Below are 19,905 nucleotides of genomic sequence, written 5' to 3'. Positions count from 1 at the left end.
TTCAAAAGTTCCCTCCCATCAAGTCCTGCTAGGGAGAGGCCTCCAACCACAGGGCGGAAGGACAGAAGGTTCTGCTCCGTACTTAGAGCTAACTGGGGACATCACCTGGTGGGTTCCAGAAATGTCCGGAGATCACTGGTTCAACAGCTGGACTGATGAGGTCCATGACTCCACTGGGAACTGTTTCCCAGAGCACAATCTCTAGAACACATGCAAGAAAACCATGTGAGACGGGCCCGTGGGCCCCAGGCACACCCGTGGCCTCTGGTCAATATGAATCGATCCTGTGCTGCAGCTTTGAGTGGCTGACAGGTCACAGTGTGCCAACAAAAACACATACATGCACACACATGTGCCCACACTTGCAGCTCTTCCTTTCATTTCCCTGTGCATGCATTCTCTCTCTCTCTCTCTCTCTCTCTCTCTCTCTCACACACACACACACACACACACCTCTTTTTTTTTGTTTCCTGGGAGCAAAAAACAAGTGAGCATGACACATCTGCAGCCTGAGTCCCTCCATCATCTCCAAGTTAACTCACTGCTAAGTCTAAGGCCAAAAGGGCCACCATGTGGCAGTCCTGGGATTTAAAACCAGGCTTTTCTGATCCTGGCTGCCCCAGATGAGGAACCCAATTTAATTCTATCCTAAGATCGGGAGCCATCTCGTCACAAAGTTAATTCCAAACTCACCCATGTCTGGCTCTCCTTGACCAGATACTAACCCTCCCTAAAACCTCAGTGGGGCCTCATAAATTCTGATGTTGGAATCTCGATTTACTCCCTACCTTGAAATGTTAAGCCACGTAGCTCATTAACCTGCTATCTGCCTTTGTATTATGCTTGCCAGAACCCCGTTAGCTATAAGTTCCCAAGACACCCCATTTTGTAACTTTTTGTGCAATAAAATCTTTTTCCTGGAGAGCTGGAGTGCTGTTCTCTAGCCCGGCTTTGGGTGAGACAGTCGCTGGCCAGCTCTCTCTGGTACACAATATAAGCTTGCTTTATTTTGATTTAAAATTGTAATTGGCGGTCTTTCTTTGTGTCATGGTTCAACATAGAGATGCTGGGGACTGAGAAATATATATTTTTTTTCTTTTGGGTACTGGGATTGAACTCACGAGTTTTCTACCACTGAGAACTTTCTTTTTATTTATTTTTAATTTGAGACAAGGTCTCAAATTAAGTTTCGGAGGCTGGCCTTGAACTTGTGATTCTCCTGCCTCAGCCTCCTGAGTAGCTGGAATTGCAGGCTATTTCTGAGCATTCCACTAACATGCTGGCCATGGATTGACAAATTTTTGATCTAGGAAAATGTCCTACATGAGCAGAAGAGTTATTGCTAAAGATAACAATAATAACAACCGTTAAGGTTTGGATGTGAAGTGTCCCCCAAAAGCTCATGTGTGAGACAATGCAAGAAGGTTCAGAGGAGAAACTATTGGGTTGTAAGAGTCTTAACCCAATCAGTGAATTAACCCCTGATAGGGATTAACTGAGTGGTAACTGAAGTGGTGGGGTGTGCCTGGAAGAGGTGGGGATTGGGGGGGTGCCCATGGGATATATATTTGAAACTGGTGAGTGGCGACCTCTCTCTCTGCTTCCTTCCACCACACACTCTGCTACCATGTCCGGATTCACCGAGAGCCCTGAGGATCTAAGTCGGGACATCACCTGGTGGGTTCCAGCTTTCTATGGACTAAGACCTTGGAAACTATGAGCCCTCAAATAAACATTTCCTCCCGTAAAATTGTTCTGGTAAGATCTTTAAGTCACAGCAGCAGAAAAGCTGACGACCACAATAAGATTGTTATTATTGATGAGAACAACTATTATCATTGAGCATCACAATGTAAAATAACCTTTTCCTAAGTACACGCACCCATGAGGCAACTATGCTGCCTTTTCTCTTCAGCTTTCTCTCTCGGTCTTTTGACTTGGAATAAACATTTTCCTAGATTATTCTTGGAAGGGTTCCCAGGCCTCAGAGACTTTGTTAGGAATCCCTTCTGGGTGCTTGTGATCTCTAAGCTCACCTGTACCTTGGCATCTCACTCAATGGAAATGACCACGGTCTGGTCTGTCTGCCCACCCAATGTGAACTCTGTTGAAGCTTCCAGGACGGGGACTGTCTCAGGTTCAATGTCACATTTCCATGTCTAGACCAGCACCTGAGCTAGAACAGGTATTTGCTGAAAAAGAAGAAAACTCTTCAAGTCGCTCACCAGTGGTGGTGCTTAAAAATGGCCATCACTGTACATCTCAACCTACTCTTTCTAAATGTGACTTTGGATGAAGAGATGTCACCTGACTTGCAAGGCCAGGCCATAAAGATGAACAGTTTCTTCCTTGTTCTTGGGGTATTTCCTCTTGGATGCCAGCCAGCATGCTGGGAGGAAATTTGAGCAGCCCGGGGAGGGGCCCATGTGAAGGGAACTGAGGCAGGCCCCTGGCCTTCAGTCCAGCTGGACTATCCACATGACAGCTGGCACAACCTGCCAACCACGTGGGTGAGCCATCTCGGAAGAGCATCTCCCAGCACCCATCAAGCCCCCCAGCCTGGGTGAAGCAGAGACCTGTGACCCCTACCCAAACTGATGATCAAAATGAGTGGTTTCTATTGGTTTAAGCTGCTCAATCTTGGGGTGGTTTGTGAGGCAGCAATAATAACCAGAACGCCACCCACAGAGAAGTGAAATCAAAGCCCTTTCAGTGACCAGCATGGATTGAGACATCAGGGGACTTTCCGTGCTGGATATTTGAATTGGGTTTTCTTACTGTCCTTTCTCTTGCCCAGACTCTGGGGAAGAAAGACATCTTGATTCTGGGCTCTTCCCACAGCACCATGATGTGATACATGGCTATAGGCTCCCCTGAAGGAAGAAAGGAACAAGTGCATATGAGGAGTGACACAAAGCTCCTGGCCCAGAGGGGAGGTGGACGGAATAAAGCTGGAGGCTGGTACAGTACATGGCGCCCACAGACTGAAGGCCGTGGCTGCTGCTTCCCAGGAGCTACCCTGCAGGCACGGAATAGAATCAGCTGTGATGGGGATTGAGGTCACACAGCGAGGAATGAGATGGAGGTCAAGGTCAGCTTGGCCTCTCATAAAATGCACCAGGAACGTGTTAGTATTCAGGGAACATCTTGCTGACATCATAAAAAAGGACACAAGTGCTCTATCTTGCTGGCCCTGCCCACTCCCCAGCAGGAAGGAAGAGGCTCATAAAAGTGATGCAAAGGCAGGTGTGAGGTCAAGCGGGGAAGGGGGAGGGCATTGGTGCAAGGGGTACATTGGTGCAGGGGCCCTAGGTCTCAGTTAGGAGGAATGAGTCCCGCTGGTCGGTCGCACAGCACGGGGCCTACAGTCAGCAATGGGTGGCGTGTTTCCAAATAAGTAATAGAATTTTGAATGTTTTCACCATTAAAGAGAAATGATAGATATTTGAGGTGATGGATTTGTTAATTAGCCTGATTGAATCACTCCACAATGTAAGCATTATCAAAACAACACATCGCGCCCCATACATGAATACGATTATTATTTGCTGTTACAGGGTTAGATATGAGGTGTCCCCCCCAAAGTTCATGTGTGAGAGAATGTAAGAATGTTTAGAGGTGAAACGATAGATAGGGTTATAGGAGTTTTAACGTAATCATTAGTGCATTAATCCCTGGATAGGGATTAGCTTGGTGATAACTGTAAAGCAGATAGGGTGTGGCCAGAGGAGGGGGGTCCCCGTGGCATGCCTTTGGGGTACACATTGCCTCCTTATTGAGCAGAGCTCTCTCTCTGTTTCTTTGTGAGATGTGCTGAGCCCCCTTTTCTCTGCCATACTCTTCAGCCATGAGCCGTCTCTGGACTGAGATCTCTGAAACCATGAACCCCAAATAACCTTTCTCTCCCCTGACTGTTCTTGTTAGATCTTTTGGTCACCGCAGTGAAAAAGCTGCTGATCTGCTGATCCACCACAAAATTAAACTTTAAAGAGAGCACTCCATATATTTTATAGAAGAGAATTTGACTGACAGCTACCTTAGTCAGGTGATCAAGGTCACCATCCACCATGATACAAAAATCATGCTGACGGGATAGAATTCGATCTGAAAATGGCATTCTGCTTTTTTGCAGCCTTTTCCCCCCCTCAAGCACATATCCCAGTATAAACCCCAGAAGGGGAGGAAATAAAAGCCCACATTGAGGGACAGTCTACAAAATACCTGACCAGTACTCCTCAACACGCTCAAGGTCATCAGAAATGAGGGAAGTCCTGGCCAAGAGCAGCCTAAGGAGACGTGACAGCTAAACATAACGTGGCATCCTGGGTGGGATTCTGGGATGGGAAAAGGCCATGAGGAAAGATCGAGGGAAGTCTGAACGAAGTCTGGACTTCCATTCACGATAGTGCCTTCAGATTGGTTCATTCATTGTGACGAACGAACCAGAGGATGTCAGAGATGAATAACGGAGGAAACGGATCACAGGTATCCAGGAATACTCTGTACTGCCTTTTCAACTCTGTAGATTTAAAACTATTCTAAAATAAAGAAATTTTTAAAAAAATGCTCTATGGAGGTCAGATAGCGGGGACAACGTAAGGCCATCGCATGGGCTGGACTCAGAAGGGGACAGAACTGAAGCGAAGTTCATGGTTAATTTTCCCAGCAACCTGGAGTGGGACCATGTGCCCAAAGACACAGAGAGACAGATGAGGAGGGGCCTGAGTTCCTTCGTGCCCAAATGCCAGCTGCTGGCTTATGGTTTTTTAGCAAAGTGGCTATATTCTGGGCTAACCTACCTATGGAAAGGCTTCGGAACCTTCTAGGGAGAGGAAGGGGTAAAGACTCCATGTGTATTGCTGCATCTATTGATAATTCCCTGATTTTCATCTTTTTAATATTCTCCTTTGGAATCACAGTGTGGAGTCTGGAGGTGAAAGGGTCAGGGAGATTAGCAGCCTCGACGTACAGCTTTTTCAAACCCATTCAGGGTTAAAAGTTCCAACTGCTCACTCAGGGTCAATGCCATCTATGTACCATCAATAACCATGACTTTCTTGACCAAGGAAGCAGGTAAGGGAAAATTAGAGCTTACTCATCCCCATGTGCTCTGCTGCCCTGGTGCTTAAACATAGAGGCCAGATAAGGATGGGATATGAACACACCCATCCTCCTTCAAAGTCTCTGCCCTGTTATGGTTTGGTTCTAGAATGTCCCCAAGGGCTCACGTGTTGAGGGTTTGGTCCCCACTGTAACCATGTTCAGAGATAAAGCTTTTGGGAAGTAATTGGATGAGAGTTTTAATTTCTTCAGGTCAATCCATTGATTAATTCATAGTTGAATAGCTGAATGGGTATTTGGGAGGTGGTGGAGTTGCTGAAGGGAGTAGGTCCTGGGGGGTGTGCCCTTGGAAGCTATATCTTGTCCCAGGTTCCTCCTTGCACCCCAGCCCCAACCTTTTTCTGTTTCCTAGTTGCTGTGTGCTGAGTAGCTTCCTATGCCATCCTGTACCAGACTCTGAAACCATGAGCCCAAACATTTTTTTCCTCCATTAGGTTGTTTTCCTCGGATATTTTGTCACAGTGACGAAAGCTGACTTACACATACTCATACTCCTTTCCTGTTAGGTGATGATGAATTCACCTCTAAAACCCAATTTGATTTTCACCTCATCCTGACAAAGTTGAGTTTCCTCATCTTGCAGGGCAGAAATGTTATCTCCCTGCCCAGAGCTCCCAGGGCACTCCGTTCCCATTCCTATTGTGACTCTTCTCCCCAGAGACCTGCATAGAGGTGACGTTGGGAAAGTTATGACCTGTGGTTCCAGGGACTTGGTCTCTAGGAGTGTGCCCTTGGGGACTATATCTTGTCCAGAAGCTGGGATTACAGGCGTGTGCTGTAGAGCCCGGTGCTCTGGGGCTTTCGACTTGACATCCTCATGGATTTGTTGACAGTCTGAAGTGTCATCCTCTAGCAACTCCCTTTCCCAATAAAAGAGCTTCTAAGGAGAGAGGAGAAGGGTGGCAGCTGGCAGGGACCCGTGGGGAAGCATCCTGGAGGAGGGGTCAGGCAGGGAACAGGAGGGAACGGCATCTGCTCCATGTTCTCTGGAGCCTCGTGCAAAGCTGCTTGATATTCCCGTTTGGTTCCCTGTCGGGCTGGCTACAGGGCTGTCTGGCCCTGCTCTCCTCCACTGCCAAAGGTTCACTGCCTGCTCCAGTTTGCCAGGAACAAAATGGCTCGGGCCACACATCTGTGCATTCTTGTGAAATTGCCTAATATCCCATTTCAAGGCAGGGTGCCCATAGCCCACGCTATAATTTAGGTTTTTGGAGCATGAGTTGGATTTCACAATTGAATTCTGAAATTCAGCCTTCCACCCTCCAGGCTGTGTGTGCTGGGGAATTAAAGCTTCCCTCCCCATCTTCCTTCTCCCCATAACCAATACTGATACTGTCTTTAATGCTAAATTTCCATTGGTTGAGCACCTACTGTGTGCCAGGCACTGTAACTAAGCCATTTTCATTTTAATCTTCACAAAGTCCTAAAAGCAAATATCAATCATCTATAGGATTACAGGAGTATCCACCCTCCACCTTTTACATGTTCTTTTTTTTGGGGGGGGAATATAAAGTTGTGGATTTAGGTACCTGAATGATTCAATGTGGACCTGAGGGTAAGTTCGTGGTAGAAATGCTAAATAAGTCATTCCATTCATGCTAAGCCAAAAAGACAAGAACAACACCCACAGAACAGGGAGGGAAAGATGGGAGATGGACTCTTTTGGGTGGATTTTATGTGCAGCAGCTTGTCAGGGGACTCATGAAAACTAGAGAAACCTGGGAGGCTTCTAGGAAGAGGAGAGACCTGAGTTCTCTTATAATCACTCCACTATTTGTTCATCTCTTCATTCACACATTTAGCAAACATTTATGGAGTGCTGAGTGTAGTAGCTTTGTAATTAGTCACCTGGTGTCAGCACGGCTGCTACCACCTCATTCCCACCACAGGCCATAAAATGAATATGGGTAGGGGAAAAGCCTGGAAAATTCTGGAAAGGTAAGTTTCTACATGGAAGGAAACATTCGATAGGATGCCGTGTTCGTCATAGGAATACACATTATTGAACACCTATGATGTCTGCAAGTATTTTACCCCTGAAAACTGATCTAATACTCACCAAAACTTTTGTGAGGTGGGTCTCATTGCCTAAAACTGAGGTTCAGGAGATGTTTTTCAAGGTCACACATTCAAGGTGGAGCTAAGATGCTCCCCTGGGTATTGAAGAAAAATTAGACAGGCAGATAGGGAAAGGTCAGATCCAGAGAAGGGAGAAATGGAAATGTTAATTCCTTCAGAGCCCTTCCTCCACCCTTATCAAGATAACCTGCCCCTCTTCCAACCTGTTGCTAAGGTAACCTGTCCCAGGCATTGTCCCTCCATATAGGGAGTTGTAAAAGTTGTTAATTAATGCACCCTGGGCCCCCTTCCTGCATGGATCATTCCACCTTGGCCCCTGCTTCTTACCTTTTAGTCATCCCAGAGCATCTCCCCTGGCCTAGTCATGTAGGCAGGAAGGAGAGAGATAAGGGGAAGAGAGCAGAAGAACAAAGGAAGCCCAGGACATATAAAAAGGCAGAAAGCTCGCACTTCTTGGGATACCAGGATACCAGCTCTGGCTCCCTTCTCTCTCCTGGGAGGGGAGAGGTCTAATGTTACCCTTTTTTTTTTTGTTTTGTTTTGTTTTGTTTTGTTTTGAGAGAGAGAGAGAGAGAGAGAGAGAGAGAGAGAGAGAGAGAGAGAGAGAGAGAATTTTTTTTTAAATTTATTTTTTAGTTTTCGGTGGACACAACATCTTTGTTTGTATGTGGTGCTAAGGATCGAACCCGGGCCGCATGCATGCCAGGTGAGCGTGCTACCGCTTGAGCCACATCCCCAGCCCCAATGTTACCCTTTTTAAAATAAACCCTGCTTTCTGTGCTTGCCTGGGCATGCTTCTCTAATGTTCAAACTTCAACATGTGAGGGAGCAGGACTCGTCACTGATAACCAGTGGTATCAATATGTTCCTGTTTTAAAAATAATTTTATTGTTCACTAAAAAAAAAAAAAAAAAAGAAATAGGGGAGGAAAGCCCCCCCCCCCCCCCCCCGCCCAGGACCTACTCCCTTAAGTAGGTTTACCTGTGGATGCTGCCACTTGTAAACCACTTTTAGTAGCAAGTCTTGATTACTTCTGCTTCCAGTTAGCTCACCACCGATCAAAGGCTCTTAGATTCAGCAGATTCTGTTGACTCAGCAGAGTCAGGCTCCCTAGAGACAGCTATGCCACTCTTGTCTGGCCATCTCCACTCCAAGTCCAAAACCCTGCCTCTGAGTTGAACCCCTAAAAAAAGATCTGAATCCAAGCTGAAGCACATCTCCTGAAAGGCTCTAATCCCTAGGCCAAGGCTGGGGGTGAAGTGGGGCTGGACTATCAGAGCCCAGCTCAGAAGAATTCCCATGTTGTCTCTACACCCTGCTTAGCAAGGGAAAGTGGCTGTTCCTATCTCCTAGGTAGGGGGAAGAAGGAGAGGTGGTTCCTTGCTTCTGAGATTTACTTAGCTGATCCTCCTTCACTCCAATCACTGCTCCCCAAAACCTTGGTACCCCAAACGCATAAGGTAAATGCACCCCACCCCCAATGTGGTCCAGCTGTTCTTTACAATCTAGAAGTCAAAGTCTTTGGACCCTACAGACCTAGGAACAGGATATTATATAATAAAGGACACTTAAGTTCTTCACCTCTCTCTTCTTTCCTGGGGAGGTGTGGAGAGAAATCAAACCCTGGAAGTAGATGGCCCAAGGCACAAATCTACCCGCCAGCTTCATGACCTTGCGTTAGTTTGTCTGATTAGGGGGGATTCTGCCTGCTGCCTCCATTGATCATGGTGACTTCTCTCTGTTTCTTTTAGCTTTGGCATTGAGTTGCTGTTGTAGATACTCCCAGGTCCACCACCTTGATTCCTTCCCCAACCCTCCAACCATGAGGCTATCATCTGCTGGCTGCTAGGAGTGTGGGCAGCTGATACACAGTCAAGTAATTGGTCCTGGATTTAAATGAGTTGCTCTGCTCAGGGTTATACCCCATTCCTGGAAAACCTGTATCCAGTGACTGGTTCAGGTGGGGCTAAAAGGACAGGTGCCCTGGCCTCAGTTTGGGAGAACTGCCTCCAAGTTGAACCCCTAAAAAATATCTGAATCAAAGCTGAAGCACATCTCCTGAAAGGCTCCAATCCCTAGGCCAAGGCTAAGGGTGAAGGGCAAACCCCGCTCTAGGGTTCCCCTTAGGATTAGCAACTGCACTGCAGCCCAACTATTCCCCAACCCCCCGACTGCTCCCCTTACTCTCCTAAAGGTGTCAGTGTGGAAGCACTTCCCAAATACTTCCTGTATGCAAATTTCCAGCTTCTATCTGGTCTTGGTGATTCAGTCAGCTTTTTTTTGCTGCTATAACTAGAAGACCTGACCAGAACAATTGTAGAGGAGGAAAAGTTTATTTGAGGGCTCACTATTCAGAGGTCTCAGTCCATAGACAGCTGGCTCCATTCCTTGGGGCTCAAAGTGAGGCTGAACATCATGGTGGAAGAGTGTGGCAGAGGGAAGCAGCTCACATGATGATCAGGAAGCAGAGAGAGACCTCCACTCACCAGATATAAAACATATATCCCAAAGGCACTCCTGCAATGACTCACCTCCTCCAGCCATGCCCCACCCACCCTCAGTTACCATTCAGTTTATCCCATCCAGGGATTCATTCACTGGTTGGTTAATACTCTCATAACCTAATTGTTTCTCCTTTAAACCTTCTTGCATTTTCTTATATGTGAGTTTTTGAGGACACCTAATATCTAGACTATAATACTTGGTATCCAAACACTGCTGATTTTTCCTCCTCCTTTTTTTTTTATAGTACTTGGATTGAACCCAGGATCCTCTAAATCCCCAGTCCTTTTTATTTTGAGACAGGGTCTCCCTAAGTTGGCCAGGCTGGTCTCCTGCCTCAGCCTGCCAAGTTCCTGGTATTATAGACATGCCCCACTGCATCCCACACTGCTTCTGATCACCCCTTTCCCTGTTTTATTTTAGCTAGGAAGCTCCTTGGGAATAGATAACTTCAAATTTAATTTAAAAATATCTCCCCTCACAGCGATCATTGAGGCACTTAATCCTGCTGGCTGGGCAAGTCTGACACAGCCCTCATCCCTTCCCCACCTTCCTCTCCCACTCATTTAAATTATTTGGGGACTGGCTGTCCTATCTGAGCTAAGCATTGCCTTTATTATGGACAAAGAAATAATGTTCCCTGATGCTGTTTGCTGAGGTTTTAGACTTTTCTCTCCCCCTTGCTAGCTGGGGGTCCTGGGGCAAGTTACTTCAGCTCTTTTTATCTTCCTTATGTCATCTGTAGAACGAGAATAGAATCTACCCGCCTCACAATGATTCTACAATAATGATTGTAGAATCATTGTGAGGATTAGAGGAGTCAATATATATGAGATTTACAACACTGTCTGGCACATGGTAGACATTAAGTTTGCCCTTTCCAATATGGTAGCCACCAGCCAAATGTAGCTACCGAGCACTCACAATGTAGTTACGCCCTCTAAGTATAAATACATACCTAAATTGGGAGACTTAATATGAAAAAAAATCTAAAATATTCCCTTAATTTTTTGATATTGATTGCATGTAAAGATGATAATATACGGAATTAAATAAAATCTTAATATTTTTTTATTGCTATGGCTACTATACAACTTGAAATTATATTTGTGACTTGTATTTCTCCTGGACAGTGCTGATCTAAGTCTTTGCTTTAAAATTAATAAAGAAAAGCAGAATATAATAAATATCATAAGTGAGGAATATGTCCTGTCACAAGAATTACTCTAAGCATGGGCCAGTAGCAGCATCTCTAGCACCTGGCGATGTGTATAAATAGACTCTTGGGCTCTAGTTCTACAGGAAATGAATCAGAAATTCCAGGGAAAGGTCCATCAATCTGCTCAAACAAACAAACAAAATATTCCAGTGATTCTGGCCAAAGTTTGGAGGTTCTTGCCTAAGGAGTGCAGAGGATCGGGGCCCAGCTATGCAGGGTCCACTGCCTAGGAAGGGAGAGAGGCTTGAGGGGAGCCATAAGGCAGTGCCCCAGGCTCCTTCAGGTACCACTGCTTCTGGAAACAGCGCCCTCTAGCTGGCTGGCTCCCTTCCCTCTGCTCCTTTTTTAAAGCTCAAGGGAGCCAAGAACAAATGGCATCTAACCTGTCTGCCCTTGGTGGAATCAATTTGCATTTGTAAAGCATGACCTCAAAAGGCATGTTTGTGTGCTCACCAGCCACTGAATACGGGGCAGAGGGGCAGCTGAGGTCCAGAAACAGTGCCAGAGAAAAGCGGCAGGAACCCAGGAGTCAGCCAATGACAAGTGGATTGGCTCCCGAGGGATCCACTTTCCAAGAGCTTGTAAGCCAGGGGAGAAGAAGGGGTCGCTTCATGAAAGGAGGCTGTGCTAACTCCATGATTCTGCACTTTGGATTCATGGTCTTTATTTTCCTTTGGGCTCCAACCAAATGGATGCTTTTCAATTGGGACGGTCCAAATTCTGCCCTTGAACTTCTATGGGGCCAAACAGGGACTTGAGTCCAGAGGAGCCCATGCACTGTAGTGTGGGTATGACCCATTGTGCATTCAAGGACTTGGTAAGCTCAGGCCACATTTCTTTCCCTGGGGATCGTGGGGGAGAGCTGCTGGGCAGGAGGGACCGCATGGAGGAGGCTGACTCGGCAGGGCACAGCCTGTCCTGCTGTCCACCCACTGGGTTTCATTTTCACTTACAGCTTATGTATTGGCAGCCGTCTCTGCTCACAGCGACAATATCACTTTCAGGCACCATGCAGTGTGCTGCAGAATTTTTGGGCCGGCAGCAAAGTTCCTGTTACTCTATTCCCTAGAAGTAGCTTTGAGTCTGTGGCCGTCACCCACCCACAGCAGGGAAGGGCAAGCGTCAGATTGTCGGCATGAAAGCCGCACCAAGTTTCCTGGCAACAATGCTAATAATATGGCTTATAGAAGCGACAGAAGTTGCAGAGGAAGAAATGGTCAGATATCATTTATTTGAGCCTGTTATTTTCCAGGTGCTGCACGCGTCACTTCACTGCTGTGCTGGATTCGATTTTCTAAACATGAACACGCCAACATATCTCATCCCACAGGCTCTTCTTCCTGTGACATTGACTCATTGAGCAGCGGGGTCTCTGTTCTCTCCTTGCATCTGGGCAGCTCAGTGACTATGGTGATAGTGACTGTGAGGTCCAAGGCTAGGTCATGAGGGCTGACATGTCCTGCTACTTGAAGCCTCTGCTGGACAGAGGACAGAGGTGGTGGCAGATGCCCATGAAGCCCTGGCTGTCAGTCTTCCTGGTGACCACTGTCAGATGTGAGTGGGCACACCTTCAGGTAACTGCAGCACAGCTAGTGCTGAATGAAGCAGGGATGAGCTGTCCCCACCAAGTCCTTTCCAGGTATCAATTTTCAAATAAAATAAAGTGAGTCATCATTTTAAGATGCTAGTTTTGGGGGGTGTTTTTGTAGAGCTCCTTACATTATCTGTTTAACCCTACATAACTTTTGAAACAGAGGATTATTATCCGAGCCATCTTACAGATGCAGAAACATGCAAAGGGGTTGAGGGATTTGCCTAAAATTGCATAGCTGGAGAGCTTCGATGCACGCCCAGGACTGAACGGCTCTGGCACAGGCTGAGAGCCACGCCTGACCTGCCCAGCCACATTCCCTGCACAGGCTGCAGTCCCCCGCGGGTCTGTATCCCAGGTGAGAGACATCTTTTAGACTCCAAAGGATACCATGTGAACATCTGGAGGCAGAAATGACCAGTAGGTCTTTTAGTATGTCATAGGAAAGAACATCACCCTTAGAAGCTGGCAGATAAGACTAATTCTTATATCCAGTATAAAAGGACACTTGGCTTTGGAACAAAGAATGCCGGTGGCCTCCAGGTTAGGTGACAGCTGTCCTGTCCTAGAACTTTGGTGGGATTTTAGACATTGGCCTCTTACGTTTTAAAAATGCTTCATAATATCATTTCAACCAGGAAAGGTGTTCTAAGGGTTAAATAGCTCCTTAATTGTCTTTTACTTTGAAAATCAGCTGGTTTGAACTTTAAACATAGATTGCCGAGTTTTGACAAATACACACAAGTAGCCACAATCATAGTCAAGATATAGAACGTTTCCATGTCCCTTATGAAGTTTCCTTGTGTCCCTTTGTAGTCAAATCTCCCCTGCCCCCAACAAGTCCAAGGGAATCTATCTCTATCATTATAGGCTTGTTTTATCTGTTCTAGATTTTCACATATGTGGAATGAGAGAACTGTGTGTCTGGCTTTCCCTCAGCCTAACAGCTGTGAAACCTATTGATTTTCTGTGTGCATTAGTGGCTTGCTCCCTTTTTATTACTGCATAGTATTCTATTACACGGCACTGCCCATCATTCATCTGTCAATAAACACAACTGGGCGGCCTCCACTTCAGGGCTATTATGAATGAAGCTGCTCTGAACACTTGTTTACAGGCCTTTGTGTGGATATATGTTTTCATTTATCTTGGGTAAAAATACGTAGAGGCAGAAGTGCTGGGACATATGGTAAGTGTATATTTAACTGTGTTAAAAACGTCCCAACTGTTTTCCCAAGGGGTTTACCATTTCACATTCCTATTTTAAAACTTAATTATGTTGATTGACATATTAATCGATTGCTTAGGTAATAAAATATATTAGCATAATTCAAAAGTCAAAACGCAGAAAATAAATACAGTGTGACATTAACTTCCCAGTTTCCACCCCACAAAGGTGGGCAGCGTTACCCGCCCCTGAGAGACCTTTTACAGAGGTCATCAGAACAGTCAGGAACACTTCCTTACGTTTTCCCACCCAGTTTCTTTTTCATATATATTTTTTTAAAATAGTTGCAGACCTTTATTTATTAGTTTATTTCTATGTGGTACTCACACATGCTAGGCGAGCGCTCGACCGCTGAGCCACAACCCCAGCCCTCCCACCCAGTTTTTACACAGATGAGTGTGTCCTAGACAAACCTGGCTTTTCCTACCACAGTGTCTTGGAGACTCTTAAGCAGTCATTTTCCTGAAGTGGCTGCTTTTCTGTCAGGTGTTAATATCGCAAAAGGGGTTCCCATAAAAACTTGGGAAAAAAATCTACCTATGACAGCTTTCTCTTAGAAGGAGTGTGTGTACATGAGCTTATTGAAGAATCTTCCAAGTCCTGGGATTAAAAAGCACTTATTAAAAAGCACTCCAGGTTTACCTGGAATCAACAGACTTTTTCTGTGACTGTCCAGGTGGTAAACGTGTTTAGGACTATGTCACCGTGACTCCAATCTGCCCTTGTGTGTAAGCAGCCACAGAGGAGAGGTGAGGGGGTGGGTGAGGCTGTTTCAACACCACCTTATTTACCAAGAGGAGGGGCAGGCTGTCAGGTTGGCCAACTCCTGATTCACAGCATGGCAGGCTTTGAGTAGGGGAAGGTTCCAGTTGACTTTCAAACTGTTTTTCGAAGCCTTGCCGTTTGTATTGTTTTCTTTGTCCCTGCATGTCCCCACTCTTTCCCTGCCCCAACAAATCTGCCACTTCCAGGTGTACAAGAGGAGAGGAGAGGGGTGGAGAGAAGCGGAGGAGGCTGGGATGGAGGGGGGAGAGGTGTCCCAGAGCAGAGACGGAGGACAATAGAAATGCCAAGAGCCCAGTGAGGGACATTTCAGTCTGCAACCACTTCTCCATCCTCAGGAGTCCCCTGGGATGGCAGAAAGTGCATTGTGCTTCATGTTCCTCTTCAATGAGTGTCTGGTGCCTAAGCAGAGGCTTTGGATTCTGGGCTTCATGTTTGAGAATCTGAGGTTTTGAGAATTTTGAGATTTGGACATCTGAGACCACAGATTTCCTTACAGCACCCTCATTCTACCAGCCCAAGAACTCCTTGTTGTACGAGTCAAGTTATCTGAGGATGAGGGAGCTTGTATCCAGATACGAGCTACACCAATTTGATTCTGGAAATGAATTTTATGAGTTCTCTCTTCAAACAACGGGGCAATAGATGTAAGAGTTATCTAAGGAAATTCCAGCTCTTCTGATTTAAGTAATCTTATTGCACCAAATATAAAAAAGCAACACACTATGGTTTTCTGTGCCAGTGAGAGAGAGAGAGAGAAAAATACTGTCAATCAAACTGTGACACACTTCCTTACATTTACAATTTTTATTCTATCTTGACGGAAAGAGTGCCTTTAGACGTGTCTAGACAGTTCTATCACATGTCCCTGCCACCTTCCATTATGGCTTGGGGTGTACTATTGCTGATCCTTTTCTATATACCTCAATAACAAAACAATCCAGCTTTATCTTTGCAAGAGTCTTCTTTCTTTTGGTCCCATTTAGGGCTTGGTTGTGGCTTCGGAACATGGAATGGAGATCTTTCTTTTTGTTGTTGTTGTTACTGGGGATTGAACTCAGGGGCACTCAACCACTGAGCCACATCCCCAGCCCTATTTTGTATTTTATTTGGAGACAAGGTCTCACTCAGTTGCTCAGCGCCTCCCTATTGCTGAGGCTGGCTTTGAACTCTCCATCCTCCTGCCTCAGCCTCCTGAGCCTAGCGGTAGGGATTACAGGTGTGTGACACTGTGCTCCGCTAGAGACCATTCTTATTGTTTCCTCCACAAATATCTCTGCTACTCTGCTTCAGTAGTCACAACCTTTTGTTTCGATTTTGAGTTGCAGGGAATCTTTGTGAAAACTTCAAAAAAAAAAAAAAAAAGCACTAAGTTTCACATTGTGTCAACAATGCACATGCCTCAAATGGTGAAATGTAAATAGAGAGGTGAACCATGACCTGCCCCACACAGGTAGTGACAACTGCGTCAAAGAGTAGTCTGGCAGATGGCAGATCATGATATGCATCCTGGTTTCAGAGAGATTTAAAATGAACAGAAATTTCTCTAACAATATAAACCCAGAAGAACGTATGTGCTTACTTAAACAATGTCCTCATTTTGAACTTTATGAACCGAACCAAACCAAAGACCTCAATGTAGTATTTTTTTTTTCTTTACAACTATTCCCAAATTCTCTGCAGGGATTCTCAGATTCTTCCAGGTAAATAGCAGGGCACTGGAAGTCACCTGGATGGAAATAAGTCTCACTATGGGATAGGTGCAGGTGCTAACTTGGTGTGACCCACACAACTATCTTCACACTTGCCGGCCCACCCCACTTCCCTCTCGTAAGCTCAAAAAGGATCTTGGTTGACATACTGAATTATGCATAAGAGTGTGAAGGGCTGATCATTTTAAATAAGAAAATCAGAATTGAACTATAGCTAGATTTTTGAAGCATGTGCTTAGCACATATGCCAAAAGAATGTGTAAAGGAAGAAGCCAAATTAGAAATTTATATCCATGTTAAAAAAAAATGGTTAGATGACATTTAAAGTAAGATCTGACAAGCTCCTGCTACCAGCTTAGAAGTCTGCCTGGCTCCTTAAACCCCTTTCTGAGCTGGGCTTGCCAGATTCTGTCTGGCAGAGTGGGATCTGGTGATGGGGGAGGACACTGGTGGGGCAGAGAGGGCACTGGATCATTACGAGTAGTCTAACCCCAAACCCATTCTTTCCACCTCACCCTGATTCACAGAGGTGCTGCTAGAATCCACTACACAAACCCTAAGATTTCTTTCTGTAGGACTCACTGAGATAGACACGCTTGTTGGCGAAGCTCTCCTGGGGTTGTGCTGGGTGGGTGATGTTGCAGGTGCCAGCTCACCCTTTTGTGCCCCTGTGATGTGGCTGGAATCCATCAGATGCCTGACCACATCTCTTGGGTGGCTCCACATGGGTCTGCATCTCCAGATGTGCACAGCTGGGCATTGCCCCCAGCTCAGAGCCTCACTGGCACACGCCCGGCGTGGTGTCTGCCACATTCTCACGGCGGACTCAGAGGCCTGACATGACAGCATCTGTCTGTCATGTATGCTTTCCAAAGGGCTGCAGGGTGGTTTGCAACAGAAGAGCCACTGGCAGTAAATCTTGTAACAAAAATTGAGATCAAGTCTTTCCGGAAGAATAAGGAGACTAAAATGCACAGAAGCAAAGTGGAAACAAATGTATGGGGAAGAAGCAAGAGCCCCTCGCCCTGACTCCTGTGATCTCATTGCTAAGCAACCTTAAAGGACCAGGACCCATTAATGCACAACAAATGAACACTTCCAGAATGTCAAGGAACAAAGTTTGTGACAGCTCACTTGCCTGCCTTGGACTGATAAAAGGGAGTTTGGGCGAATGGGCTCTGTGATTATAAATTGGCTAGCAGGCAAAGCACAGCACTTATTTTTTTTTTTTAAGGGATTTTTGCAAATAAAAACATATTTTCTTTCTTTTTTTTATTTTTTATTATTTTTTTTTCCATTTTTTTATTGATTGTTCAAAACATTACAGGGCTCATGATATATCATCTTTCATACATTTGACTCAATTGGGTTTTGAACTCCCCAAATACATAATGCAGACTCACTTCTGTTACATACTCACATTTTTACATAATGGCATATTAGTGACTGTTGTATTCTGCTACCTTTCCTATCCCCTACTATCCCCCCTCCCCTCCCCTCCCCTCCCCTCCCATCTTCCCTCTCTACCTCCTCTGCTGTTGTTCAATTCTCTCCCCTTTTTTCCCCCTCCCCCTTGCCCCTCATAACCTCTTATAATTTTGTGTATCACTGAAGGTCTCCTACCATTTCCATATGTTTTCCCCTTCTCTCTTCCTTTCTCTCCCCCCATTCGTCTTAGTTTACTGTTAGTCTTTTCCTCATGCTCTTCCTTCCTGTTCTATTCTTAGTGGCTCTCTTTATATCAAAGAAGACATTTGACATTTGTTTTTTAGGGCTTGGCTAGCTTCCCTTAGCATAATCTGCTCTATTTTATTTTTATTTTTTTTGAAAGAGCTTAGACAAAGGGATTGGGGAAGATAAGTAGGCTCCTGAATATTTCTCCCTATTGTTCCACCTTTTTCCCAATTCAGATCTCACACCTCAGACCTTCTCTGTCAGTCCATGAGTAGCACTCAGGCAGAGTGATAGATGAAGGTCCTAATGCATTGGGTTACCAATCTGTAAGAAGGTGGAACAATAGGGAGAAATATTCAGGGAAGCAGATATGGCAGTGCTGGGCCTGGGTCCCCTCCCCCCCTCACCCTAGGATGTGAAGTCATGGTGGAATTCTTGCTATGCCTCTTGCAGGCTGGGATTTTGCATCTTCCTTTTTTTTTGGAAGAAGTAAGATTGACACTAGACGTTTCTGTCGAAGGAACTTTCCAGGAACCGGATCTCCTGACTTAAGATAAAAATCAGCATCGCGTTGCTGTCCATACTTCACGGGGTTGGGGTCGGTGGGCTAAGGCAGCCTTACCAACACCTTTACACCCCTTAGTGACATCTTTGTCTACAGTTTCCTGGTATTCCGGAAAGAGGTTCCCTTCCACCTGCTCAAAAGTCTTACTGGTTCCTTCAGGTTAAGAGAAATTTCAAGGTTAAGGTTACATAGCTGATAAGGTGCTGAGACATAAGAAGAAATGTATATTTGGTTTCCAAATATACACCGGTCAGAATAAACTGTTCTGACTGGTGGCTGAGGGCTGTTGGGCACTGGATGGGGGCAGGTGGCCCGGGGGAAACAACCAAGTGACAATGGAGTAGGAACTTCCAGCAACCCCACTTCTGGGGAGGGGAGGAGAGGGGCTGGAGGTGAAGTTCAGCTGAATACCAAGGCAGACCGTTCCTCTCAGGGCCTTAGGCAAAGCAGAGCTGGAAGGAAAGCCAGTTCCTGCAGGTAGATGAGCTCCCCTGAAGTCCTAGTGTCTTTTCCCACTGCTGTCTCCTTCTTCCTACATCCCCACTTCAACAAAACCAAGAGTCACAATTGTTGCTTTACTATTCCTTTTTCTAAAAAAAAAAATATGATTTAGAAAATACCCAGCTATTATGGAAGAAATGACACAGTCATTGTAATCAGATTGGGGGACTCAGGGTGTGATCGGGTTTGTAGAGTGACTTTCCAGCCTTCTGCTGGGGCCAGGGGAAGTACACACCCGCAGCTGCATGAAAGTTGGGAAGGCTCTGGAGATCCAAATGCTTCTCACGCAGCCTTTCAACCAACCCTCTGGCCTTTACTCCCATTTCTAGAGGTTCCTGGGATTACTGCCCAATCCTGAGCCTTGGGGCATTCTTCAGGGTCAACTGGGGTTGCTTCTAGGTCTTCCCCGGTTACAATCTATTATTCAACGTTTTCAGGTTTGCAAGGAAGTTACACCTTTTCCATTTGTCTTCTAGAGTCTTCAGTTATGTTGCTGTGGTTGCTTTTCTGTTTTCTGTACTATCTAGTTTAATGAGGCTTTGATTCAACGCATGTACTACACTGTGCAACATTTAACCAGACTTCAACCCTGGATTTGAATGCGTCCTCTGTTATGGCTCAGTCATATGACTTTGGGATTTTGAAGAGGAAAAATTGTATTAAGTTTCCATTTCTTTGATTATTAGTGAAGTTGGATACTTATCTAGAAATTCATTATTCATCTTTATTTTCTTTTGCTTGTGATCATTGCCTACCTTTCTTCTGCAGTTCTAGTCTTTAAAAATTTATTCATAAGCAATATTCTATGTCAAGAATATTACCTATTAACTATTATGTTTACTGCAAATATTTCCCCCAATAGGTTACTTGGCTTTGATTTGCTCTGTTGTGTCTATGGGGTTATGTTCTGAATTCTTTTTGAAGCAAGGA

General features: G+C 45.4%; 1 protein-coding gene across 13 annotated transcripts in view; it reads right to left on the bottom strand.

Moving 5' to 3' along the window:
- Tmem108 (transmembrane protein 108) overlaps positions 1–19,905 on the bottom strand; it is a 297,680-nt gene that overhangs the window by 23,347 nt on the left and 254,428 nt on the right. For 7 of the 13 annotated variants that reach the window (XM_021727548.3, XM_021727549.3, XM_040269811.2 and 4 more), the window contains one exon: positions 106–201. The exons of the other annotated variants lie outside the window; for them this stretch is intronic. In XM_021727548.3, the coding sequence (XP_021583223.2) occupies positions 106–201 (96 nt within the window). The remainder of the gene's footprint in view (positions 1–105; positions 202–19,905) is intronic. 13 annotated transcript variants of the gene reach the window in all.

Source organism: Ictidomys tridecemlineatus, chromosome 3, assembly GCF_052094955.1.
Source record: "Ictidomys tridecemlineatus isolate mIctTri1 chromosome 3, mIctTri1.hap1, whole genome shotgun sequence".
NCBI classification, from domain to species: Eukaryota; Metazoa; Chordata; class Mammalia; order Rodentia; family Sciuridae; genus Ictidomys; species Ictidomys tridecemlineatus.
This window is presented reverse-complemented; position numbering and strand designations above follow the sequence as displayed.